This window comes from Xiphophorus hellerii, chromosome 20 (assembly GCF_003331165.1).
Source record: "Xiphophorus hellerii strain 12219 chromosome 20, Xiphophorus_hellerii-4.1, whole genome shotgun sequence".
NCBI classification, from domain to species: Eukaryota; Metazoa; Chordata; class Actinopteri; order Cyprinodontiformes; family Poeciliidae; genus Xiphophorus; species Xiphophorus hellerii.
The window spans coordinates 22,837,058-22,862,446 of NC_045691.1; the positions used below are offsets into that span (position 1 = coordinate 22,837,058).

The 25,389-nt window shown below is 39.4% G+C and overlaps 3 protein-coding genes across 3 annotated transcripts; 2 read left to right on the forward strand and 1 right to left on the reverse strand.

The window, feature by feature from the left end:
• Nucleotides 1-510: 510 nt before the first annotated feature.
• Nucleotides 511-7,534, reverse strand: phf13 (PHD finger protein 13). The gene is made up of 5 exons (XM_032549584.1): nucleotides 6,899-7,534; nucleotides 5,997-6,098; nucleotides 3,750-3,929; nucleotides 3,252-3,672; nucleotides 511-3,166 (listed from the first exon to the last, which is right to left on the reverse strand). The coding sequence occupies exons 1-5, from the start codon at nucleotides 6,941-6,943 to the stop codon at nucleotides 2,934-2,936; spliced, it is 981 nt and encodes a 326-aa protein (XP_032405475.1). The 5' UTR covers nucleotides 6,944-7,534; the 3' UTR covers nucleotides 511-2,933.
• Nucleotides 7,535-7,766: 232 nt separating this feature from the next.
• On the forward strand, nucleotides 7,767-11,733 carry LOC116710486 (uncharacterized). Its single transcript, XM_032549566.1, has 4 exons — nucleotides 7,767-8,589; nucleotides 9,162-9,589; nucleotides 10,390-10,433; nucleotides 10,526-11,733. Exons 1-4 carry the CDS (start codon nucleotides 8,400-8,402, stop codon nucleotides 11,487-11,489), a joined length of 1,626 nt encoding a protein of 541 aa, XP_032405457.1. The 5' UTR covers nucleotides 7,767-8,399; the 3' UTR covers nucleotides 11,490-11,733.
• Nucleotides 11,734-13,112: 1,379 nt separating this feature from the next.
• LOC116710513 (heme transporter hrg1-A-like) lies at nucleotides 13,113-17,575 on the forward strand. The gene is made up of 3 exons (XM_032549601.1): nucleotides 13,113-13,566; nucleotides 15,388-15,555; nucleotides 16,551-17,575. Exons 1-3 carry the CDS (start codon nucleotides 13,437-13,439, stop codon nucleotides 16,685-16,687), a joined length of 435 nt encoding a protein of 144 aa, XP_032405492.1. The 5' UTR covers nucleotides 13,113-13,436; the 3' UTR covers nucleotides 16,688-17,575.
• Nucleotides 17,576-25,389: the final 7,814 nt, after the last annotated feature.

The following is a 25,389-nucleotide window of genomic DNA, read 5'->3' on the forward strand; positions in this document are numbered from 1 at the left end:
AGTTAAAAAATAAATTTATGGCAGATATTTCTGCAGGTATCAAAAGTTTAGATATGGAACCTGCTAAGACTTTAGAATGGATGGATGCCGGTTGGATGGATAAGGTGTAGAGGAATAGTGAATGCATAGACGGATGGACAACGGGTGTATGAGTCAAGGATAAGTGTGAATTACAGATGAATAAATAATGAACTAAATGAATAGATGGATGTATTAATAAATGGAGTGGTGGATAAATACTGAATACATTGATAAACATGCAGGATGAATAATGGATCAATTACATGACAAGTGGATAGACAGAAATGATCAATGACTGTCAGGAAAAAGATGAACAGAGGGAAAGACGGATGTTGGACAAACAGTTGAAGGGACAAATGGACAGTGGGACGTAAACAGGTTTCAGACGACAGGACAGGAAACGCATTCCATTTTATCCAGACATGGAAAATACATTATTTCCATACTTTTCCAGAACACCCAGTGCAACATGACGCAACAGGAGATCCCTCTGGTTAAAATGGTACCTCTTTATTTACAATAGTTTCACAGAAACAGTTTGCACCACAGTACAGACAACGCTTTCTCAGTAAGGGGATGGGACAACCCGGGATCAGGATAAGCCAGCGGGATCACAATGAGCAGATTCATGTCTTGAAGACATGAGTCTTGAAGACACTACAATTTGGAATCTGAGCCTGAAGACGCCTTCAGTTTCTGTTAAAAACAAACGCCCAACGGACCGACAATGATTCTGGTTTGAAAACGTCGTAAAAACATCCCCAGCTCTGCAACCGCCCGTACAAACACCAGAAGACGGGTGACCAGGTAAACATATCCAGTTCAACCTCCGTCTGTTCGCAAACAATCGTTTTGTGGTTGCAAGTCGTTCCCCGGTGAAGTTGCTGATGCTGCATTTGGTAAACTTCCCCTCAATCCTGGATTTGGATCCTAAAATTCCTGCGTCTAAAAATCTGTCTACAATATGGCTTTTTATATAATCGGAAACAATATGTAGTCTACACGTACAGGCCCAAACAGCAGATGGCACATAAATAACAAAGCTTAGGACTTTCATCTGAACTGGACCAAGTTTTAGAACCAAAAAAAAAAAATAAAAGAAAGAAAATCCCATTAAATTTCTTTTCAAATGAATACTGTTGGAGGATGAAATCTGCTCTGATTAAAATGTTTAAAAGGCAACACAAACCGACAAATATCCATTTAAAAACAATCGAGTACAACAGAAAAATACAGAGCTTTAATGGGAACACATAGCAGCACGTGTGTGGCAAACACGCTCGTTCAACCCGACTCTGACATGCATATTTCTACCTGGAGTCTTCAGAGAGCGTCTCCGGCAGAACTCCGTTTCTCATTCGTTAACTCCGGAACAGGACAGCCTCGCAGTTCTCTTAAACGAATGTTTCCCTCCTCCCCATCATGAAACTTTGATGGTGTAAACGAAGGAAAGACGTGAACCAAACCGAGTCCTGCTACAGAATGCACCAAAGTTACACTGACCAGAATCAACTGAAGAACATCTGTAGTGAACGCCGCGATTCTTCTGTTATCTGGCTTTTTAACTTGTTCAAATACAGTTCATTGTAAAAGTGATTTTAAAAGAAAAAGTGTTTAGACACTAGAAAACATAGCTTGACGTTGCTGAATATACAGATGCATCTCCATAAAGAAAAAGAGCTGAGAAGTCCGTTTTATATTTTCATTGCAGTGATATATTCTAGTCATTTTTTCGCTGTTAATTCAGTGATTATCTAACCAATCATCCCAAATTCAGTTTCTCATAAAATTTGAGTATTACATAAGAGCAATCAACAACTTGCCAGAACTGAAGCAGAGAGTTGTTAACTCTTTTCATAAAGAGGGAGCCAAGAAGATGGCTGTTTAAAAACTGCTATAGCCAAAGATAATCTAAAATTGAGTTGAAGGAAGAAATCTGCTATGAAAAATGAGCAGCGTTAAGAGGACAGTTTAATTCCACTGAGCAGCCTAATGAATTTTAGGTTTTAATTAGCCGCAAGCTATAATATGCTTCAAATCTATTGTGTTTGTAATGAATTTAAATGACATTTTTTCAAATTGAATTATAGAAAAAAACCTTTTGCTCATATTCCAGCTTAATGCGATGAACCTGTACAGTCAACAAACATCTAGATTCAGCGGCTGGAAGACGAGCTTGTAAAGAAGCCGCGCTTGCGTTGGATCGACGCTCCGAGATAGTCTTTAACGAGGTCTTAAATATGGAAAAACAACGAGTATCAAAACAGATAAAGCAGATGCAGACCTTAGTAGTTGAACCTACATCTTGGTTCTACAGGATTATACCTCAGCTTAATATTATAGCACCATCTCAAGCAAATGACGAGGCTTTTCTTGTTTTAAAAAATGGTACATGGTGTAACAGTGAAGCCATCCTAGAGAAAACAAATCCAGTTTAATCTGAAAGACGAACATGTTTCTGTGTCCACCCTCTGATAGGTTAAAAAATAAAACAAAAAATAACAAAAAAGAAAGAAAAACAGTGAGGAAAAAGTGCAAACTATTTCTCCCACAAATCCCAGCATGCACCAAGGTGGGTGGCAGTTGTGAAGATATTCTCTACATATGGCAGTTCAAACGTTTCCAGTGTACCAAGTCTCAACATTGATAGTTTGATGCTTTTCTGATGCCCTCTACAGATAGGTATCCATTCAGTGATTGCCTTACGCACAAAGTCTGGAGGAAGCAGAAACGGAGCCCGATAACTCTAAAACAGCAATCAAACCGTCTATAGATGGGATAAGGCCTGGGGGAAGAGTTCCACCAAAGTGTTTTGTTTAGAAAATGTGGGTTCCTGGTTGGCCGTGAGGGGGTCAGGTCCAGCTGGGTAAACCGAGGGGCAGGGGGTTTAGAGTTCATGTTCTGACCGAGAGTCAGTCTAGCAGATGTTTACGTGAGCCGATGCGTGAGCGGTGGGAGCGCCGGGCATCTGGGGGTCCGTATGTGTCTCGGCAGCTTTGGCATACGTATGTCTCTGGCACGTGACTCTTGCGGATTTTGGCGCAGGACAGGTGGATCCAGGTGTTGCACTTGTTACATTCAATCATGGCTCGGCCGGCGAAGGGCTTCATGCAGAAGCACGTCACCAAGTCCCACGAGTCGTCGTCTGAAAGACACAAGATCGGTGAGTTTCCTTTAGTTAACACCATCAAATGGCAATATTGACGTTTTATAGCGCAACGGGATCTTACCAGAGTCCACCATTATGTCCTCGTCCTCTCCTGAGCCGTCTTCGTCTCGGAACACCACTTGCTTCCCCTGGCGGAACACGGTTCGGTTTCCTGAAAAGCCCTCCACCTTCTGTACCTTTATGACCCCCTCTTCCAGGTCTCGACCGTCCCAGTGTCGATGTTCCTCCTTTGGCTCCTCCTTACAAGGTGAAGGGCTGGGCAGGCACGTAGGGATGAGGGGAATGCTGAACTCATCTTCGGGCTCTTCTTTGATTAGTCGGCTGCCGAAGGACAGAGGGGACTGAAACTCCGGTTCTGCTCCGTGGGTCGGCTGGGCCCTCAATTCTTCACCAGAGTGATACTCCCTCTCCTTTCGCCTCTTCTTCTTCTTCAGCTTCTCAGCTTTTCTGTGGTCGTCTGGATGCAGGGTGGAGATTGTGCGCTGCAGAGAAAGCAAAATTCATATAGCAAACAGACTGAACTAAGAAGTTAAATTATGCGTTGCCCGTTGAAGCTTACATCTCGCTTGCTATGAGAGGACAGCAAAGGCGCCGGCTGTGGACGCTTCCTGCTTCTGTCTTGGGGCACCTTGGGCGGCCGCTGGGGGCAGGAGGCTGCGGATCCGGGGGTCCAGCCATCGCTGTCGGCAGTGCTGCCTGTGCTGTTGGGAGGACTGGAGCTACTGCGAAGTGGAGAGTCCTGGAAAAGGAAGCCAGTGATGTTCAGTCAAAACTAGAAATGGTCCAAACAAATTCGGCTATTGACCGGAACCGGAGGATTTTTAGCTCCACAGATCGACTGGAAACCCCAGAAATACTCGATTTTTTTTTTTTGTCCTGCTTAGTGAATGCAATTGTTCAGCATTGACGTTGTGAAGCTGTTTAAAAATGAAGTCAATTGAAACACAGATATGCAAGAAGCTGTTTTAAAGTAAACAATTTACTACAACATGTTAAGAGAGTGAGACCTTTAGCAGAAAACAAGACGACTTGTAAAAACAGAGGTTACAACACAGTGTGTTACAAGTATGTGTTGCATTTTAACACAACAATCATTTCACTAGAACAAATTATGTTAAGGGTGAATGAAGCTCAATGAATGGTTCGGTGTAAATGTGAGAACAGTACTGCTAGTTGAGGTGACCGTTTTTAAAAAAGCAAACAGAACAAAGAATGACAGGAAGCAGCGTAGCCATGTGTAAAACCGGTAGCGGTCTACATGTCAAAAACATACTTTTGGGCAGGAAGTGCAAAGGCTGCACTACACACTTGGACCAAGATAAACTACAGGCCCAAAGGAACCTGTTTCACATGATGTCATTGTGTTTCAAGCTTACGTACCGAAACCCAAAATTATGTTAGCCGAGAGGAACTCGGCACTCTTATTCTGTTTTACATTAAACATAATTCAAGAACAGAAAATTGAAGTAGGTCAAAAATCTTAAAGTTGGAATAGACTTTTCTGAACACATAAAACCAAAACTGGGGTTTCTGCAAGTTTCAGTAGCACATTTGAAAGTATTTTGAAGACTTCTATAATTTAAATTTAAGATCTACATTAATTACAAAACAACATGAGAAGCTGACCATAAGTTACTTTATAAGGCCGACGTAATAAAGAGGTACATAAACATTTGCCCACTTGCTTATTTTTTTCAACGTCAATCCCTTTTGCACAACATGTCATTTAGTTATTAACGACATGTTTCAGACAACTAACAAAACTCCTGCATTCTAAAAAAAGACATACACATATCCCAAGACCAAACATTTCAGGTTTTAGGAAATGTTTGGTTTCTTAAGACCTGAAATGTTTGATTTCAAACAATTTTAAACCAACTACAATAGTTGTTTAAGGGTTTGAATTATTTTGCATGTTTACATGAAAGACTGAAGAATCAGCCATAAATAACCTTCTGACATCACTGCCATTAATCATGGGCCTTGTTGTTTTGTCACAGTGTAACCACATCCAAATTCCTCAGCAAAAACTACTAACACTCAAAACAAATGAACCCTGCAACTGAACATGCTAGAAAACAAAATAATGGAAGAAGAGATTAATGGGTAAATGAAGGAGTTTAATGACTAAATTTTAAATGATTACATTTTAGAGGTGTAGCAAACTATTGCCCAGAGCTCAGAATCAATGTGAATTTTTGATTGACAAGTTAAAAACAAAAAGCAATTGCTTAGAAATTAAGAACCACCATCATTCCTAGTCTATAAATGATACCAAAATCATATACTTTGATGCACTTTTCAAAGATTAGTAAAATAAGTAAAAGTTTGGAACATGTGTTTTGATTCGTATCTTGTAATTCATTGATTTTCTGTTGGATTAAAACATATTTTATGCCTTATGAAAATAAAAACTAAAGTCAACTAAAATCAACATTGAGAGATCCAACATCAAAGAAAAACAGGAATTGGTATAAGCTAGAAAAACCCTGACCAATGCAAACTATTACCCATTTTCATCTTTGTGTTCAAACAGATCTATTTTTTTGCTAGAGTGGAATCCAATTCAGTGTATGTATGGGTGTGTATGCATACATGAACATAAATTATCTTTGAATAATTCAATAGTTTTGTAAATGTACTTTGAGATTAAATAGTTTGGATGGGATACCTAAAAATATATTCCTGTTATTTAATTTTTTTTGTCTGTTTACATGTAAAAATAAAGAGATTTAAAAAAAATACATTAAAAATACACAAACTGTTAAGTTCTGCTTAGGTCACTGTCAGTGTTTTGACCACTTACCTCTTGTGGATATGGGATGTAACCGGCATAAGCCAACACAAACGTGCAAAACTTGTTAAAATCCTCCACTGTCCTCCTCCTCCTGTACGGCGGGCTGAAACCCTAACAAAAACACAAAACCGTGTTGCTGAAACCTGCACATCAACAGCCTCAACATGGCGATGATGACATTAACGAGAAGTGACCGCCTGTGCACCATCCACACACTGTGCAAACTAACAGGAGTTGGCACTGCGCCACGAACAAAGACTGTATTCAACAATATCATCAAAATCTCGACAGACACGAAGAAAAGTGAAATCGATTATACTCAGTTCATTGACGGGACATTATCTGGCGACCAACCCCCACCGATAAACCCCAACTACAAACTAACAGCTACGGCTAGCTGCTGTGGCTAATGGTAAACAGCCGTTGCTAAGAGGCTAGCGACAACTCAGATAAGCTGCCGAAAACACACGACGACGCGTCAAACTAACTTCCCCCTATAAACGGCGTCCGTCTAAGTTATAAAAACATGCATATTAGCAAATTGTTAGCTGACGACAAAGCTAGGTTGTTTGACAGTTCAAGTTAGCCAGCGTATGTATTAGCATCCCCCGCTATGTTGATGGAATGTGTTCTTTTCGACAAAACCCCGGGGTTGGCGAGCATTACCATGTCTCAAAACCCCCGCTTGAATTAGCAGAAACGACGTATTAATCAAACGGAACAACAACTTCCGAGTACGGACATATAAACATTCCTTAATGTTCAGCGTGTGCAACTTTAAACACTATGACAACATGAGCATAGCATGCTAACATCGGCTGTGCCGTGTGGTGGCAAACCTACATCAACTTGAACACTGCTAGCCGTGACAGAAAACTGCTCACTGGGATACCGTTACATAAATCACTCACCTCCGGCTGAAATGCATGGGATGTCGATGGGTTTATGTCACCCATCTCTGCAGAGACTCCGACCACTCGACGCGTTACAGGTAAGCTCCACACAAGCTACAAATCGGGTGCCTCGGTTGGACCGTAAAACGCTTATTTAGCTTCTACTCGCTCGATGCCAACCGCTAACTAACGTTACCTGTGCTAAGAGTCGAAGCAACAGTGTTACCTCAGGTTGACATCGCAAACATTACTTTTCCTGGCAATAGTTAACTAAATAGTCGGCGAAAACACGGGAAAGTGTGACAATTAAATGAAAGCAAACGTTGCTACACTTTTTCCCCTCAACGGAGCTATTCAGTGAGGTCGTGGTTTGATCCCGTTTACCGACTCTTCAGCGGTCCACTTCTGCTGTCACTTGCAGCTTCCCTCCCCACTTTCTTCTCTTTCTTCGGCCAAGTGTTAGCGCCCTCTGCTGGGCGCCAGCGTGAGGTGTTACTGGAGCTGCTAAATGATTCAGAGGTTCGTCATATTCTGTAAATACATTTAATAAATAAATAAATTCAATCTTTGTTTTAGTGCTGAGTCCTGTGTAACTATCGTGTGTCGAGTGTGACTATCATATCCCGTGGTTTCTTCTTTACACATAAGATTGCATTTACAGAACCCTTCATAGTTTTGCTGTCAAAAATAGCACACCAAATAGTTTTGAAAAATCCAACCTTCACTTTGATTAAAATTTCTTCTGTGGGTAAAAAATAAATAAATTTTATATATATATATATATATATATATATATATATATATATATATATATATATATATATATATATATATATATATATATATATATATATATATATAAAGATGACCAGCACCACAACAGGAGGCATCTTCTGGAGCTGCTAGATGTAAGATAACGTCACTACTTATATCTAGCAATATATATATATATTTTTTTAACTTATATATCATAATTTATTTCAAGAGTCTGGTTTATTGTCAGTGGGTCTAAGGTTGAAAAATATTGCCTGACAATGGCAAAATGGGAACTACATATTTTTGGCACAAAAAGAACTTCATTACCTCCTATTATGAAGAATTTATTATAGAATTTCATGTTTTAAAGTCTTCTTGCGTAGATTGTGTTTTTCTGAAATAACATTTTGGTGAAATATGTGAAAAATGTGTGCAATATTTACAACTTAAACAGTGTGTTCACTTATTCACTCACAGGACAAACATTTCAAAATAATTTGAAACATTTCTATTATTGTTGTTGAAGAAGGAATCATTGTTATGATGCTCATATCATCTTTAATAGAAGAAAATTGCATTTATATATTAAGCTCATCATGGTGTTTCTTCTGAGTGCGCAGTGCCGTTTGTCCTGCAGAGGGCGGTAGTGAATCCGATTCAACGCTAATCCATTGTAATCCCCCTTGGCGTCCGACATCTTTCCATTTCCGGTTGATAAGTAGTATTCTTACTAGGCAGTAGTGGTGCTCATGTTTACACATTGATGTCGTTTAAAATGGAAAACGAGAGACTTCAGGGCTTTAAAACGTTTTTGACTGAACACTTCACCGCGCTGGCCGTGGAGGTGTTCGGTGAGGTTGAGAGCATGATGGAGGCTTGCTACGAAGAAAACAAACGACTGAGGAACATGCTGCACATGGTGCTGACCCCTGAAATAAAGTTAACCAGGATAGGTTCGTGCTTTGTAATGTTTGCAATGTCTACTTACCCTTGCTTTGTGGCTTCAGTTTAACACCAGTTTTAAATCGATCATAGAAGCTGATGGGCGTAGCTTTAATGGTGGTGGTGGAAATCAGGAAAGTTGATTCAGAGTTCCTGCCCATATTTGAACCAAGCAATTTTCTGGTTTGGATAAGTTTAGAAAAAAATATTTGTATTTTCAAGCTTAATTCCACATCCTGTTGTGTAAATGTTGTCCCCTTATGCATCCATTCAGCCATCTTACTCTTTGTCCTCTATCCATCCATTCATGCCCCTTTCCATCTTTTATTCTAACATTTCCATTTTGCACAGTAACGTTTGTTGATTTGTGTGTGTGCTTGCAAACATTTACACATGAAAACAACAATTACGAAGAAATCTTTTTGGATGCACCATTGGGAAATCACGAAATGGGTTATTTGGTCCAAGAGGGTTATTTGTTTTTGTTGGTTAATGTAAAGGTCGTGGTATTTGATTCTTTAAGTAAGGTACAAGATGTACTGTCAACTAATAAGTATGTTTCTTTGTTCTTTCTGAATGATAGATGCCAGTTTGTACAAAGAAACACCCCAAATTACTGGAAATCAGCTTTTGGAGCCAAACACAACGGCGGACCTTGAAACAGCAGAGCCGTTGAATAAAAAACCTAAAGAAGAGACGATTGAATATGAAATTACCTGGGAGACAGAACAGCAACAATGGCCAGCAGAAGTGGAAAACGCCTTTCCAGTTACCATAAAAGATGATCCAGAAGATGAAGTGGAAGAAACAACCTGCAACCCAGAGATACCCAGAGAATTGGCTGTGCAGCACCAGGACTCCTCTGCCACGATCTCGGCTTACGACAATGTAAGCGAACAGGAAGGCTGGTCGTCCCCGACTTCAGATGAAGCTGCACATGAATCATTGCAAGTAAATGAAGACAGAATGAATGTCAACCAGCAAATAAATCCTGAAACTACAAGTAAAAATGTAAGTGTGACAAAATTCTCCCCTAAATCTAAAGCTTTTGGTTAGCAAATTACATTGGACCGGATAGGTGAGCACGCATTGCCAAACATATGGTTATATGTGCGTCATTACTGTTTGTGAAAATTATTTATCAAATATCGCTATTCTACCACAAGTGTGAGCTCGAAGACAGAGAAACAACACAGAATAAAACAACAATGCTGCCTTTCCCTGTCTGCTGCTGCATGATGCTATAACAAAACAGCAGCACAGGCGGGGAAGTAATTTTTTAATCATTATTCTTAGTTATCCGCTTGTGAAATGCACAGACACCGATCACGCTTCAAAGACTCCGGGTATTTTCAAAAGTACATTTAACAGCACAACAAATTAACAATTACTAAATTGCATTTATTCTGAAGCGTGTCGGGGTGTGTGTGTTTGTGTGTAATTTTTCAAATGCCTTACTACAGAATGCAGTCACTTTTGACAGAGTACATGGAATGCTGTTCAAACAAGTATGTTTAAAGCACAAATTGGTAAAGGAGCAAGTACACCTGAAGACCTTGTCTATGTGTTTGGTTACACTCCCATTTGTTGCTTAACGTTTTGCAGCCATCCCAGAGGATTAAAAATGACGTTGAATTGATGCTTTTTTTGGGATGGAGGGTTGGTAATAAAGTTAAATACTTTAATTAATGGCAAAATTAACAACTGAGTTCCAGTGCAATGTCTTGTTAAAGGACTAGTTCAAACCATTTAGATTTTCATGGCAATAAAATAATGTTTATTTTTTGTTTTTTTTTTCTTTGTATTGAAAGGAGTCAAAGTTTTCCCAACAGAAGACAATACTACAAATTCCAAGGTAAGATTTTATTTCCTGCTTTATGCTTCTATTTTTTTTAATAATTTTTACCTTCAGTATTTCAATAATTTTGCCCGTAACACCTTTTTCAGAATGATGCTCCACAAGTCTTTTACGCTTTCCCGAGTTGACCAACAGTCCTTTGTAGACAGACTTTCTGAAGCGTTTAGTGATTTCCCTGATGACCAGAAGCCGCTGATAACCACAGTGGGCCTAAAACTTGACGGGGAATGGACAGAGTGCGCTTTCGGTGAAGTCCCTAAAGGCTCCCCCATTTCCTACCAATGCCCACTGCCATCCAGTCAGGATTTCAAGCCTCATTATGATGCCCCCTCTCAACCGTTGCTTCCCCTGTCCCATCACACGCTGGAGCCAGAGACTGTCTTTCCTACGCTCAGTGCTCAAGAACAGACATTCATAAATGCCATGAATGTTACCTGGGAGGAAGCGCACAGCCTGGAGGAAAGCACCCGAGGAAATAAGGAGGCTGCAGATCAGCAACTGAAGATGCGTCTCACCGGCCGATTTAGAGACATCTGCAACCTGAAGCCAGGACGGAGCCACGCAGAACACCTCCTGTACAAGATTCAGAAAGGAAAGCCAAGGTGCAAGACTGCACAGATCGACGTGGAAATGAAGCCAGAAGCTCTTCGGGAATACTGCCGGCATTTGTGCGTCAACTGGTCGCCTTGCGGTTTGGTTGTCCACCCAAATGCTCCGTGGTTGGGAGCGATGCCTGAGGGCTTGGTGTACGACCCCAAAGAGAAGAGCAGCTTTGGGCTGGTGCACATCCAGTTCCTCAATGTCAAAAGCTTCATAGAGTGTTCATTTCTGATCTGTAAGAACGGAGCATTGCTGGTAAAGAGAGCCCACCGCCATTACTGGCACATGCAAGGAGAGATGCTGGTGACGGGCACGCCATGGTGTGATCTAGTGCTGTACACCAGGGAAGACATGCTGGTCCAGCGGATCTACCGCGATGAGGCTTTCATCAAACTGATGAAAAAGAAGCTGGAAGAATTCTTCTTCTATTATTATCTGCCTAACCTGATTTAAGTTTGATGTGACAAATTGAGTCTTATGTTTGCAGCATCTCAGGGCTTTTGTTGGATAGAGGTTTTTCACTACAGCTTCCAAGTATATCAAATAATCTAGCCCGAATGGCATTGGAAATGTTATTTCATCACATGTGATTAAAAGCTTTGGGTCTAAAGCGATATTCACAGTAAGCTGTGGTTTGGCCAAATCACAAACAAGATATTTCTATTCAGTAAAACCGATTTAGGAGGAGTAGCTCAATTTTCTAAGCTAAGAAAATTGCTTAGAAATTTTCTAAGCAATTTTCTAAACAGATTTCTGTATAATTTTTTTTGAGCAGCTCAGGTTCTGAGGATGGCATTGGAGATGAATATTGGTTCCCTGGACTTGTTGGGGTTACCTGTTCTAGTAAATGTTTGAAAAGTTGTGGCGAGAAATAAAAATACTGTACACAATTCTCTGCAGGTGTTTTGTTACCATGTTGCGCATTAATTTTCTGAGCTCTAACTCTAAAATCAGTGCTGTTTCATTTATTGGGTACTTTGTTTTTAACAGATTAAAAATTGTTGCCTTTTCAGACTGACCATCCAGAGCTGTGGGGGTTGTATGTATTTCTTCTTCTTTTTTTTTTTTTTACTTTCAAAAGTTGCTCAAATTCAGAAGAAAATTAACATTTGGTTAATGATTAATTTACTGATGATTAATTTGAAAGTTGGGTTGTTCAGAATTAAAGTTGCTTTTAAATCTTGTATTATTGCTTATCTGTCTAATTACTGATTTTATCAAGTTTCCTTTGCAGTCTATGAGGTACGAAGTAGATATTTATTTTCTTAATGTAATGGTAAACCTTTGCAGTTTTATTTTAAAATGAGGGAAATGGATTAAGAAGCGTTCTAATTCAAGTCTGGAAATGTTTGGTCAAGAGTTCAGAGTAAGAACCCAGTGTTGAGGTTAAACTTTTAAATCTCAGATTTAATAATCTCCTTTTTTTATGGTGTTCTCAGCCTTTCCATTTAGTCAGCTGGAGGTTTAGACTTAGACTAGAACACAATTTCATTCTTTGACTTTTCATTTCACTTGCCAACAGTGGTGCTGCCAGGAATCTTGGGCCCCCTGACAAAAAATTAAATTGGACCCCTGCACGCAGCTGCTGTTACAATTTTTTGAGTCTATCTGACCCATCAAAAGCGTCACAATTTTAAAGGCTTGCAACAGCCTTGCTTTCTTTGGTCCAATACTGATAACTAGCACAATATTTACTGCTCAAGAATTTTACATCCAACAGTCCACATACAGTATGCAAATAGGTTGCTTACATTTTTTCTATTAGTTTTAGATTACTGAAATATCTCACCCCATGAGCAACAGTCATAGGCGACATGCAAAATACACATGAAGCAATCCAGACTTCTCAATAAAATGCTATGTAGTTGCATTTTATTCAAGCTGCAGTATATAACTTTAATAAAAAATATGTTTTCTCCATATTTGTTAAAGCTGACACCATGTCGTGACAGTTTGTTATGAGACAGATAATCTGTGAAAACAATCAATCTCCACCTCCTCCCTGTCCCTCCTACTCCTTTTCACCAATTTTCTGCAGACGCTCCAGGTGAAATATTGCTTTATTTGTCCGGTAGAGGGCGCTGTGCTCAATAATGAGGTAAACACTCGCAGGTTACTTTGCTGCGGGGTGTCGAGAATGTTTTGTTGTTTTTTTTTTACCCCCCACTGGAAATGATGCGTCATGCTTTAGAATCGGCGTTTCTGTGCAGTCATAACTATTGGTCAGCAGATCAGCCAGTTATTTTGTGCTGACGGCTGAATGTGCCTGAATGAGGGAGGAGGAGTGTGTGCAGGCTGACCGGATGCAGTTGTTTTGAAATCATCAGCTCTGTCCTCTGAGGGACGCTCGGCTCTGCTGCTTGAGTCTGCACCGAGCAGCCGCCCCGGTTAAGTCCCACGATGCCGATCAATAAGACCCACGTCAGTGTCGCCTACTCTTCGCTCGGTGTGATCCTGGGGGTCTCTGCCTTCCTGGTGTGGAACATCGTGTACAAACAGCCGTGGACCGGGGCCACGGGGGGTCTGTCAGGTGATGTAACACTTTCCAAATTTACACTCTGGCGACAAGAGAGGTGGTTTGTTTTTGCTGCATCCTGGCTGCTGTTTAGTGTCCCTGCGTGCATAGAGGTCACAGTTCAAATGTCATGAAGGTAAAACCCTCCCAATTAAACCCATGAAGGCTGATGCATTTTTTTGCTTTACGTAAAAATAAATGTTTGGTCTTTAAAAGGATTAAATGACACTTTATGTTAGGAGCCAGGGGAGAAATGTGCACGAAGCGGTGAGGGTGTATCCCTCATTTTCTAATTATGAGTTCAAAGTTCACTTTAGTGTCTGTTAAACCATATCTACAGATGCAGCGTTTTGGAATTGTGTTGTTCTAGCAGCACGGTGCAACATGCAAAAGTGTATTAAAAATAAATACAAGATTTAGGCATAAACAACAGAAATCTCAAGCACATGACAGGTAAAAGTAACAAATGGTGCAGCAAGAGTCGAACATAACGTGCTGTCTTTAATTTCAAGAACTTAATTCCATTCAATCACGGTCATATTTTTTTAGTTTAAGGTATGTTTTTTTATTTTCCTGCATTTATCAGTTTTGTTTCTTGATTTTATTTTGGTATCATTTGGCTATTTCAGTGCTGTGCATTTATCAATCTAACATTTACATCAATATCTATGGATCTATTACCATAGATATGGATATGAAGGACTCTAGTAGCCTTACCTTTAGGACGAGAAGAGTTCATATCTGTTACCTTTGCACACATTTAGTCCGGGCATATCCTGTAACAAGTTCAGAAAGGATGAGAAACACCTGACAGTAAAATGATGCTATGGGTGCATTTTTAAGATCAAATTGTGGGAAATTACTGTTAAAAGCAATAGTGAGTTGTGTGTTATTTAAGCATGTCCATCTTTACATGGAGGTCAGAACAGTTCCTGCTGCTGTAGGGCAAACTAAGTGAAACTTGTTGACTCATGAAAAAGTCTATTCTCTACTTCAAAAGATAATGACTAACCAAAGTTAGCTGAACACCTTTGTAATGATTTGCCAAAATCAGATGCAACAGTCTTTTCATGTTAGCATCACTGCCGACATTGGACATTGTAGTCAGTGTTTGCCGATAACGTGAGTTTTAACTAGATTTTCTTAATTTCTTAGCTGCTACTTAATTTAATAGAAACACCAGAGTCAAATTTATAATATGCTGATTTTTTAATTTTTTAATTTTTTTTGTTTTTTGGAGGCACAAAAGATAGCAATGATATTAAATACTTCCAGCTGTTGTTGATTAAAAGATGGTGATGTTTAGGCTGTAGAGTCTCAGTCTGTGTATGAGGTTGGTGTTATTAGGTGAAGGTCATCGGGTGAATTAACTCCCAGTGGGGCTCTAAACTAAGTATTCAGAGTTTAGCTGTACTTTAGTTTGTACTTAGTCAATTAAAAGCCTCTTATTTCTTTTTGGTGTGTAACAGTTTCAAAAGAGAGCTTAAATAATCATAGATTTTAAATCGGAATATTTCGGTGGATGTAATTCTTGCAATGCAAAATGTCCCGTTAGTTTGCACAATTATTTTTATGTGCCTTTCTCTGCTTGTAGTTTTTTTCTTTTGTTTGCAGCTGGCAAAAGAATTGCAATAAGTGCAAGTCTTACAGTGTAGCTTTTGCACAATGCAACAATAACATTATACATTATTTCTGTTTTGGAGTTTTGGAGTATTGTAATGTGAAAACAACTGCTACCAGATCTACTAGAAACATAGGGGTCAGTTTGTGATGGAACTGCAAACAAAGCTCATTTTAATGGATTTATTCATCAGTCCTTCTGCCTCTCCCCTTTAGGTGTTTTGGCCCTGTGGACCCTGATCACTCATGTCATGTACCTGCAGGACTACTGGCGGACGTGGCTAAAGGGGCTCAAGTTCTTCCTTTGCGTGGCGATTTTCTTCTCTGTGCTCGCCATCGTGGCCTTCATCACTTTCCTCTCCATTGCCATCAGCAGGAAGGAGTGTAAGCTGTGCCACATCACTTACCAATGAAGGATTAAAAAAATTAAAAATAAGTAGACAAGTTAAACTAAACAGGGCAACGGGGTAAATCCAGATGAAACCATCTAGTTTCATACACAAAAATCTTTTTTGTTTCAGGACTTGTCTCCATGAATTAACTTTGGAGTAATCTTCTTTTCTGAGTGACTTTTTGATTTGGTTGATTCAAACCTTTTACAGTAAAACATGCAAATCTCTGGGACACAGAGTCCATCTCCTTCCTTAACTGTCTGATGACTGGACATCTTCATGCTGTGCATTCTTGCACATTAATGTTGTAACAGAGGAATGAGGCACCTGTTAGAGGAAACTAACCAGACTTGTAGAGATACATGGTACATTTTCTTCCCGATATCTTGGCTTTGTTTTGTTTTCTGATGATGTAAAACAAAGCGGTAATGCGTTTAAGATGTTACCTTAGAATACATTCGTAGGTGTGTTCCCAATTAACTCGCATGTGAATCATCTGAAGCGTATAAAGCCAGGATATCATCATCTGAACTTTCCCTGATTGTTGTAAGGCATAATATCCTTAATTTGTGTTAGGAAAAAAAAAATCTCTAAGAATTCTAGTTTAGTCTGATTTGATGTCAGACAATGGGATTTGCTCACTTTTGTTTCAATATTATAGCAAATTACAGAGTTTAATTTAAATCTGCATGATTTTACACAATTCAACAAACCTAACAAGTGTTCAAATGTTCCACGAAAACAAAGGTTTGATGCATTATTGATCCTTTAGCGCTAGTCTTGTGAGACTTGCAGTAAGGAGGAGTCAGATTTTGAGACTAGTTCTGACTGTTGCTCGAGACCAAGATATTTAAATAATTTTATTTATTTAGTCAGTTGTTTATTTTAGCACCCAGCTTCCATGTAATCCGTGTTGTATCAGTGTGTGTATAGATACTCCTCTTTGGTTTTTCACGGCTCTGTGTAACACATGTCTCCCTGCTTCAGCTTTCGCTGACCCTCGGAGTCTCTACCTGTCAGCTGTGTGGAGCGCTATGAGCCTGAAGTGGTCCCTCCAGCTCCTCCTGGCTGCCAAACGCTACCGCAAAGAGTTTGCGGACATCAGCATCCTCAGTGACTTCTGAATCCGCTGCCCTCTCCCGCAGCCACCACTCGGAGACTTTGGAGTCCAGTCACTGTGCTGGCTCTACAGCCTGAATGAGCACTGTAGCAAATTTGGAGGAACTGCAGGAAGTTTGAAAACTAATTTCTTCTCTTTGTCACACTTGCATCACCGCCTTATTTTCTTACTATAGGAAGGACTTCTGTTGAATCCAGCACTCTTCTTTACAGTCCATGATAGATTTACTATTTGGCATCTACAAATGTAACCATTTGCACATTCCAGTCTTTTTTCTTTTCCTCTAACGCTAGAATTTTAACACTCTGTAACTTATTTCCACAACTGTAACTTGTGGAAATAAGTTACAGTTTCATGCTACTGCCACTAGAGGTCCCTACTCCTCCAACTATAACGAAACAGTTTGGATTTCTGATTGTTAACCTGACTGTGGCTCCCTTATTCATGTTGTATATCATGGATGATCTGCCCTAGAGTATGAATAAAGTCTTTTACAGATAAGTCACCTTCCTAAACAATGTAAAAAAAACAAAATGACTGAAACATTTTGACTTTCTTTTGCAAATTCTAACTACGTATAAAAGGCCCATGTGTCTCAATTCAGGGGGATATTAATGTAAATAAGTTTTGTAGTATTTATAATTGCCTGCAAAGGTTTTGTTGTGTGTGTTTAAGTGTTTGTTATTCTGTCCTGCTCATTTATGCCTACTGCCATTGTTTAGATCATTTTCCATTTCCACTTTAAGCCTCGTTCTTTGGGATTCATCTCTCTGAGCTAATCTGAAGCTTTATGGCATTACACATCGACATGCATCTGTCAATTGAATGTAGAACTTTGGGGATTTTTTTGTACAAAATTGGATCTGTTATTAAAGTGCACTTTTCACATCTAGAGGGCATTGTGTGGTGCAATGGGGACAATAAGTGTTCCTCTTTTTTAGGGTTTGATAGCACTTTCTGTTCCTCTGAAACTTTTTATATTTGGTATAGTTAAAAAAATGATTCTTTTTTTTTTTGTTCGTTTTTGCCGTGTCATGGTTGCGGTTTTATTTCAGTTGTCTCTTTATAGATATGCTACACCTTAAATAACAAGGTTAAACCTGGAAATGTTCTAGATTTAGCCTGACTAATTTTCTTCTGTAGTCCCAACATTAAGAGGAAGAAAATATAAATTCTACTGACAGAAATTGAAGTTAACACCTAAAAAATACATATGACAGAATAAGAAAATAATAATAGAGAAAAGAAAAGAATTTGAGTTAAAACTCTTAAAAAGCTTTGAAGAGTTTTGACAAACTGAACATTGCTTCAGATGTTCAACCTGTGGAGGCCTGAAGACAGAGCATGACTCTTCAAGTTGAGGATAAAAACTAATCCAACACTTCCTTTGTTTCGCAGTATGTTGTGTCCATGCAGCACATCTCCTCTAGTGGTGGCGGCTGAGTCAGCATGACTTTGCTTAAAATCTCCCTAAAAAAAAGGTTGGAGCTAAGTCCATGCAAAAATGCATATAAAAGCGTAAATTTATAAAAATTGATGTATTTCTCAGAAAGGCATCAGCAGATTTGTTTTCTTGTGAAATGTTAGAGTGATTAAATGTATAGGTGATAATGAGAAGTTACATGAATTACTAATACAACAATCCAAAAGGTGGAATTTAGACAATTTGGTATTTAATAATATAAAACATTTAAAGAGCCAAATTCTGTCATTATGTGAGAATCAAAGATGTTATTTGGGCTTATTTTTTTTATGTGGAAATATCACCGTGTCATCTGCATAAATTGGGATACTGACATCTGGTAAATACTTAAATATTTGAAGATAATTGAAGAAATAATGGAAGATTGTAGTTTTTAATTACAGTAATTAAAACATGGTTTAATCAAATCATCTGCATGCAATTTTTTTTGGATACATAAGGTCTATGTTGTCATATATTTAACGTGACTAAAAAGATCTGAAAACAATATACACAAAAAAAAAATTACTAACATTTCTCAACATGTTTGAAAACAACATGGAACAAAAATGATCCATACTTAAATGTAAGTATGTGGTTAATATTGCTGTCTTTACTTTCACCTTATTTAGGGACATGTCTCCAAAAACAAGTTTTTTTTTTGTCCCTGGCCACATTTGCAAACTGTAATCCGTCTTTTTTATGTTGTTTTGGAATAATGACTTCTTCCTCTCTCAGAGGCATTTCAGACCATGTTGGTACAGGACTGGTTTCTCTGTGGATAATTACAGTGTCTCAGCAGCTTCCATGCTGTTTATACTGCCATAAAGTTGTTAGAGCAGATAAACATGGCACTTTCAAGCACCTGGAAATTGTGACCAAGGATGAACCAGACTGGCTAAAGTCCACGTTTTGTTTCTTTTTTGTTTTTTTTGCCTGATAAATTAGTTGCCGCTTCTTTTTTTTTTTTCTTTCTTCTTCCTGACATTGCAATGTGTCCTAATCAGAAACTTAAAAAGCCATGACATCATCTTCTGTGCTTTCCCAAATTGTTTAAAGGGTAAATTGTTAGACTGTAGGTAATCATCTGAGTTTGAAGAACGTAATACGAATAACAAAAAGATAAATAATTGCAATTGTAATTGGACGCACACTGATCGATTGATAGGAAGGTGTGTTTCTAATGATCAGATTTGAAAGCAAACGAGCAACTGCATCAGCAGTTCAATCAGCAACTTAAATAACTGACTGGACATGCAAAGACATGAGATGGTAGTCATTGTTTTGCACTTAAGAAGGATCATTGCTGGCCTTTAGAGAGTGAGATTTACATCATAAGAGGAATGAAACAAACCTCCCCCTCCCTTTATACGAAGAGAAAACACCCCACTGCATTGCAACAGTAAATGCAGCCCAATAACCTGCACTTTGAAGTCAAGCAATTATTCCATCCATCCACGTTTTTATTCCACCCCCTTTAAAGGAACGGTGGGGAGAGGGGGCTGGGGGAGCGGACGTGCAGTTTTTTTTGGGTGCCTGATTTGGTTAATACGTGGACTTTGAAGTTGATGTGAAAAATATGTGAGTGACTTATTAAAGCTCTATCAGTGTTTTTGGTGGATTTGAACCCGTTAGGTGATTTGTTAATCGCACGTTGGCGAACAAAAATGGTCCCGCTTGGATGCATTTCTGCAGCTGGAAAAGACAAAGTTAAATGATCACTAAATGTGATGGGAGCTCGGTGATTATTTCACTTTCTCTGTGGCTTTCCTGCCTCCCTCCTTCAGGACATTTTCTTGTGGCGCTCATACCTTAATGGCATTATACTGGTTTATTTGCAAGCCCCAAGAGCCTCGTTGCACCGAGGTAATTGGGATGTTGTGGTTAAATCCCCATGGTAACGTTTTTTAATCCGGCTGTTATAAACTTCGACATTAAGAGTCTGAAAAACAATCTGCCTCACTTTCCACTGAGGAGGCCGGGGGCTTTTGGAACCAAGTGCATCTTATTAAGTTTTATACACCAACCTTTAAAACGTATGTGTGTGTGTTGCATGGAGGAGAAAGGGAGGGGCTAGGGAGTGTGGAGGGGGTCTTGTTTTATTCAATTATAAGTCTCCTTTCTACACAAATCAAGGAAGGAAGCCGCCTTGACTGGCAGTCTGGCTGAGTGCGGTGAGACTGGAAACAATAGTTTACACATTGGAAGAAGCCAAAAATATCCCAAACATCCTGCACAATTAGACACTGGAGTGACAGCAACACAAAAATCATAATCTCCAGCAAATCATCTGCTTTCATGAAAGAGACACATATGTTGCATTTCAGTGAAGCTGTTTTGAGGAAATTACGCAGATATGTTTTTGGAGCAACTCTTTCTTTTTGCATGTGTGTCGATACGCGATTTAATAGCAGTTCATAAAAAAAAACAAAAAAAACAAAAAACAAAACTCATTCATAATTTTGTGGAAACTAGCTCTGCCTGGTGGGAATCATGAGCTGTTGTGCAAATAAACTACACTGACAGTTTACAGTTATGGTAGAAAACACCTTTAAACCTGGGCTATAAAAGATTTGAAGGACTTTATTGTACAGTATTAGTTAAGCAATGCTGCCCTCCCTGTTTCCTACTTCTGATGCAAAGGCTTTAAATACACACAGGTGATGGACTCCAATTTCTTTTATTATAAAAAAGTATTTCCTTATTCTGTTTTCTGCTTATTTTTGGCATAATGTTTTCTTATATTGACAATTTTCAAAAGATTTAACTTGAAACTTTACATGTCGCATTACATCTTTAGTCTGAAGTTAGATCTTTTTTTTCAGTTCTCATGGGAATTGTTCTCATGCCAAAAAATAACTAATTTAAAAAACAATTAAATTAGTTTCAAACATGAAGCTTTGCACCTCATGCTCACTGATAAGTACGGTGGATGATTTGTAATGCTGTGGGCTTGTTTCTCTCCAGATGGCTCTGCAAGCCTCGTCACAGTACATTAACTCTCAGAGATGCCAGATAATTTTAAATAGGGATGAGGTGGCCTTTTGCTAGCTGAGAATGGATCCATCAGTCGGGTCATTCAAAGGGTTCATGTGGCCTGATCTGCTCAGAAACAGTTCACCAGGTGCAAAATCACCTGCGCTCTCAGACTTAAATCCTACAAGAAGCCTGCAGGGTGAGCGGGAAGAAAACAGAGGATGAGAGAGGATCTAGAACTCTAAACGATTCAGACAGATTGTGCAAAAAGAGGTGAGATGTTACAGGCAAGAAAATAAGATTATGCCAAAAGGAGGTTTAAGACGTGTTGATAGAAAGAGTGCTAATAATTGTTGCACCTGTCATTTTGTTAGCCAAACAAAAAATAGAAGTTTTCCAATTCTGGGATTTTGTTTTCACTACATTAACTATCCTCAAATTAAATGCTGATTTGTTTTCCTGTGTGAAATTAAGCTACTGCAATAAGAAAAGAACAACAACAACAACAAAAAACAAGATTTAAGGGTTCTTTACACATCTTCATGCAAAGATGTACATATATTGTATGACATGGAGCAGTTGGTATTGCAGGTGTCTCATGTATAAAGACGAAGTCGGCTGTCTGGGTTTTGCTTCCCAGCCTCTGCCATTTACTGTATGTCTGTCCTCCTTCCTATCTACTAAGCTTTCACACAAGTCCAACTGTGACAAAAAAAAATCACTGAAAAAAAAACCTAGAAATAAAATAATAATAAAAAAAACCAAACAACAACCCAACAATAGAGGTTTTCATAACTGCACTAGAAGTTGTTTTGAGCAACTTCAACAGTCGAACTGTGATTCATTCATCCCCTAGCTTTTCCATTGCAATATTTCAAGAGCATTACTGATGATACCAACCTAAATCATTTGATCTAAAAAAAGAATGACGAGGAGGAGGAAAAAAAGAGCAAACATCTTGAATTGGTCGAGAACCAGATGGCCTTTCTGACTTTAAGAAGCTGCTTTGGCATTTTAAAGAAGGCAGCCTCGGAACGGTTACAGAGGAACTTCCGCAAAGCGTGGAACAAGGCCCACAGATATTTGAGCAACATCCAGAGCAATTTACTGTTTTATTTACAAACTAAAACATATGTCCTCAGAGCTTCAGAACCCCCTCCCAGTCCACATCCACCCTGTTTCCACACTAATTTACTGTCACTGACTCTTTTTTCCCTCTAATTTATTTGTCTTTTCCCCCACTTGATTTTCCATCTCTCTGTCTATCACTCAGCAGTCAATCACAACCTTTCTACACCCCACCGGTGTGCTGACTACACCTTAGATCCCTGTGCTTTAATGTACTTTTAGATCTTATGGGTTTTTTTTTTTTATGCTGGTGTTATTTTGTCTGATGTTCTCTGTGCCTGTGGGACCATCTGAAACATCTTACAGAGAGAGACACATATTTGCCGTTTTAGAGCACAAAAGGAGATGCCGTGGCGGAGGGTGTTTGAAGTGGCTTCACAGGGGGAACCAGAACCAGAGCGATGGATTTGAGAAGCCATGCAGAAATGTTAACGCAATGTAACTCTGCTAGGGCCATCTAATCTAATGGAGGCGGATACTGATTCAATGTGAAGGCAGACGCCTTTGAAGCCGGGTTCTGTTGACGTTTCTCATGCAACAGCTCTGTTGGAGGGAAGCGGCGTTCCTTTCCAACCACCTCAGGCAGTGGCTCTCTGTAAACGTCTGACACAACTGGATGCGTGATAGCATCCAATGCTGGAGATCCCAGGTTGACGGTCCTTTTCCAGGAACATTAGGTGAGCAATTAAGAGTTAGAAGCAGTTGACTCGCAGACAGGGTCCTCATCCGAGTAAATTAACCTCAACGTGATTTGTGCTGTTTGGTTTTCCACTTAAGGGCCAAACAGGTGTTTAATTAGCCGGTAACATCCAGGTACTAAGTGTTTGAACGGCCTCAGGGTTTCATCTGTGCTTCCCATGTGGTGCAGGGCCATCATCATCATCATCCCTCTCTGTCTTGTATCAGCATCCAGGAGGTTATTTGCTCACCTGTAGCTTGGCAAGCACTGCACAAGATTGCACAAGCCGATCGCCACCTTGATCGAATGACTCTCTGAGTGACCTTTACCCTCTGCAGAGAATTGCTAAAGTATTCATACCTCTTTTTTTATACTTTGTCACATTACAACCACAAACCTTAATGCTCCCCATCACAATTTTATGTGATAGACCAAGTAAAATATAGCTTACAATGTTTTTTTTTCTGATTCACATTTAACTATGTAGTATGTAACTAGTATGAACAATATATATCTTTACATATAAAACTGTCACCATGTCATAACAGTATATCACGGCACAGACAATTTGAAAAAATCAATCTCATTTCCCTCCTTCTGTAGAAATGCACCGCTCCCTGTCAGAAACAACCAATCAGAGCCAAGAGGAAGGTCTTAGCGTTATCTATCATGCTCAGTGTGTTAATCACCTAGAAGTAACTTACCATTACAAAAAAAAACCCTGTTTATTTGTTGTCATCCGTGGCTATGCTAACTAGCCTTGGTATTCATGGCAGGCTCTGCTGTGGGGAACTAGCTGTAGCGTAGCAGAAAGCAAGTGGAGGGTGTGAGCAGCTCACGCTCGGTCAGATTGGATTAACAGTGTGTATATTCAGCTCCATCATCCTACTCATCAAATCTGACCTGTTACTGTGTCCCTGAAAGTAAGAGTATATTCGCCACAACTGTTAGGAAACATGATTGAGTCGGTGTGTTTCTGCCCGGCTGCTTGGAGTGACACTTTAACTGAGATGAGATGAACTTTTTTTTTTCTTTATGTTTTTCCCGGTTGGTTAGACAGCAGATCTGATGGAAATGCAATGTGTTCTGCATTTGCTGGGTCGCCCCTGTGTCACATTATCACTTTCAGAATGAGTTCATGAGTCCTGCTGTTTGCACACATGGACACGATATGATGTAAAGCCGAAGCAACATTTCAGACACACGTTCTCACAGAAAAGTAAATGAACGTTGTTTTCGAAGGAACTGTCTCTTTCACGGGCCTATTGTTGCTTACACGCAAATGACTCCCATAACGAAAGATTTCATTTGCTGCTCAGATGATTTTGTCACTCCGAGCAGTCACGATCCCATCTCGTGTTGTCTTTCTTGGGGTTTTTTTTCCGTCATATCTTATAACAGCTGAGCCTCTCTTATCCCTGCATGTCCAAAATAATAAGAACTGTGCGCGTCATCGTCCAGCCTGACCTGCCGTGCACTGTGCCATATCCCCAGCTCCACTGGGAGCTCCGCTGGGACTACTTGTAATGTGCCTCAGACGGACCCCTGTACTTGAACGGCGTAATCAGTGCCAGAGCAGGATATTAGCTAAATTGCACATGAAAGAAGGGATATTTAAAGGAAGCTCGGGCGCTAAATATTATGATAAATTATGTTCTCATATGAGAGGATACGTAAGAGTTGAACGAGAATAACAGAGGCTCGCACGCAGCAGGAGAGGGGTGTATTTTTTGAAGGCAAGACTGTACCTTTTATTTTGAATAAGATAGAAAGATCACAAGAGTCACTGTACAACAAAATAGTTGTATTTCTGTGTTTAGCTCTGTCTTTTACTGGATGGACTTTGTGTATTTTCTTTGATTTTCTTTACCATAGAGAGTACATTAGACTTTCTTTGGTCTCGCTATGGTCTTGAAACCATAGCGTCTCTAGACTCTCTATGGTCTAGAGTCTAGACCATAGAGAGGGCCTGTTTGCCTATCTAAGACAAACATCTTTATCTAAGACAAACATCTATCTAAGACAAACATCTAACCTCTTTCTTAGATAGAACTATGTTTGAAATAAACTTTGTTTACTTTCTTGGTTTTTCTTACCATAAAAAAAGTACTGGTGGCTCACTTCATGAGGTATTTCTGCCATTAAATTTCTGCACTCTCTCTGTTTTTCTTTCAATAGAAAGTATCCCTGACTCCCTGAGTCTGTTTCTACATCTCAACCCCGGCCTGAACTATTAACTATTAATGACTTCTGAAAACTTGATATTTTTTCCTCCTAATCGAAAGTACCGCTGCCCTCTTCCTTCCCCGTTTATATGTGTGTGTTTTCTGTTCCTGACAGAGCTATTGGTGCCATTAACTTTGAGCACTCTATTTGTTTTTCTTTCCAGGAAAAGTATTTCTGGCTCAGTGTTTCTGTAGTTGTGTATTTGTCCTGGATGCAGTCATTGATAAAACTAGTG

Excerpts from the sequence above, each read along its gene's own strand:
- LOC116710486 (XM_032549566.1), top strand. The coding sequence starts at position 8,400 with ATGTCGTTTAAAATGGAAAACGAGAGACTTCAGGGCTTTAAAACGTTT. Across the intron at positions 8,590-9,161 it reads AATAAAGTTAACCAGGATAG|ATGCCAGTTTGTACAAAGAA; the intron begins GTTCGTGCTTTG and ends TCTGAATGATAG. Across the intron at positions 10,434-10,525 it reads ACAATACTACAAATTCCAAG|AATGATGCTCCACAAGTCTT; the intron begins GTAAGATTTTAT and ends CACCTTTTTCAG.
- phf13 (XM_032549584.1), bottom strand. The coding sequence starts at position 6,943 with ATGGGTGACATAAACCCATCGACATCCCATGCATTTCAGCCGGAG. Across the intron at positions 3,673-3,749 it reads CCTCTCATAGCAAGCGAGAT|CGCACAATCTCCACCCTGCA; the intron begins GTAAGCTTCAAC and ends CTTTCTCTGCAG. Across the intron at positions 3,167-3,251 it reads GGACATAATGGTGGACTCTG|ACGACGACTCGTGGGACTTG; the intron begins GTAAGATCCCGT and ends TGTGTCTTTCAG.
- LOC116710513 (XM_032549601.1), top strand. The coding sequence starts at position 13,437 with ATGCCGATCAATAAGACCCACGTCAGTGTCGCCTACTCTTCGCTCGGT. Across the intron at positions 13,567-15,387 it reads GGCCACGGGGGGTCTGTCAG|GTGTTTTGGCCCTGTGGACC; the intron begins GTGATGTAACAC and ends TCTCCCCTTTAG. Across the intron at positions 15,556-16,550 it reads TGCCATCAGCAGGAAGGAGT|CTTTCGCTGACCCTCGGAGT; the intron begins GTAAGCTGTGCC and ends TCCCTGCTTCAG.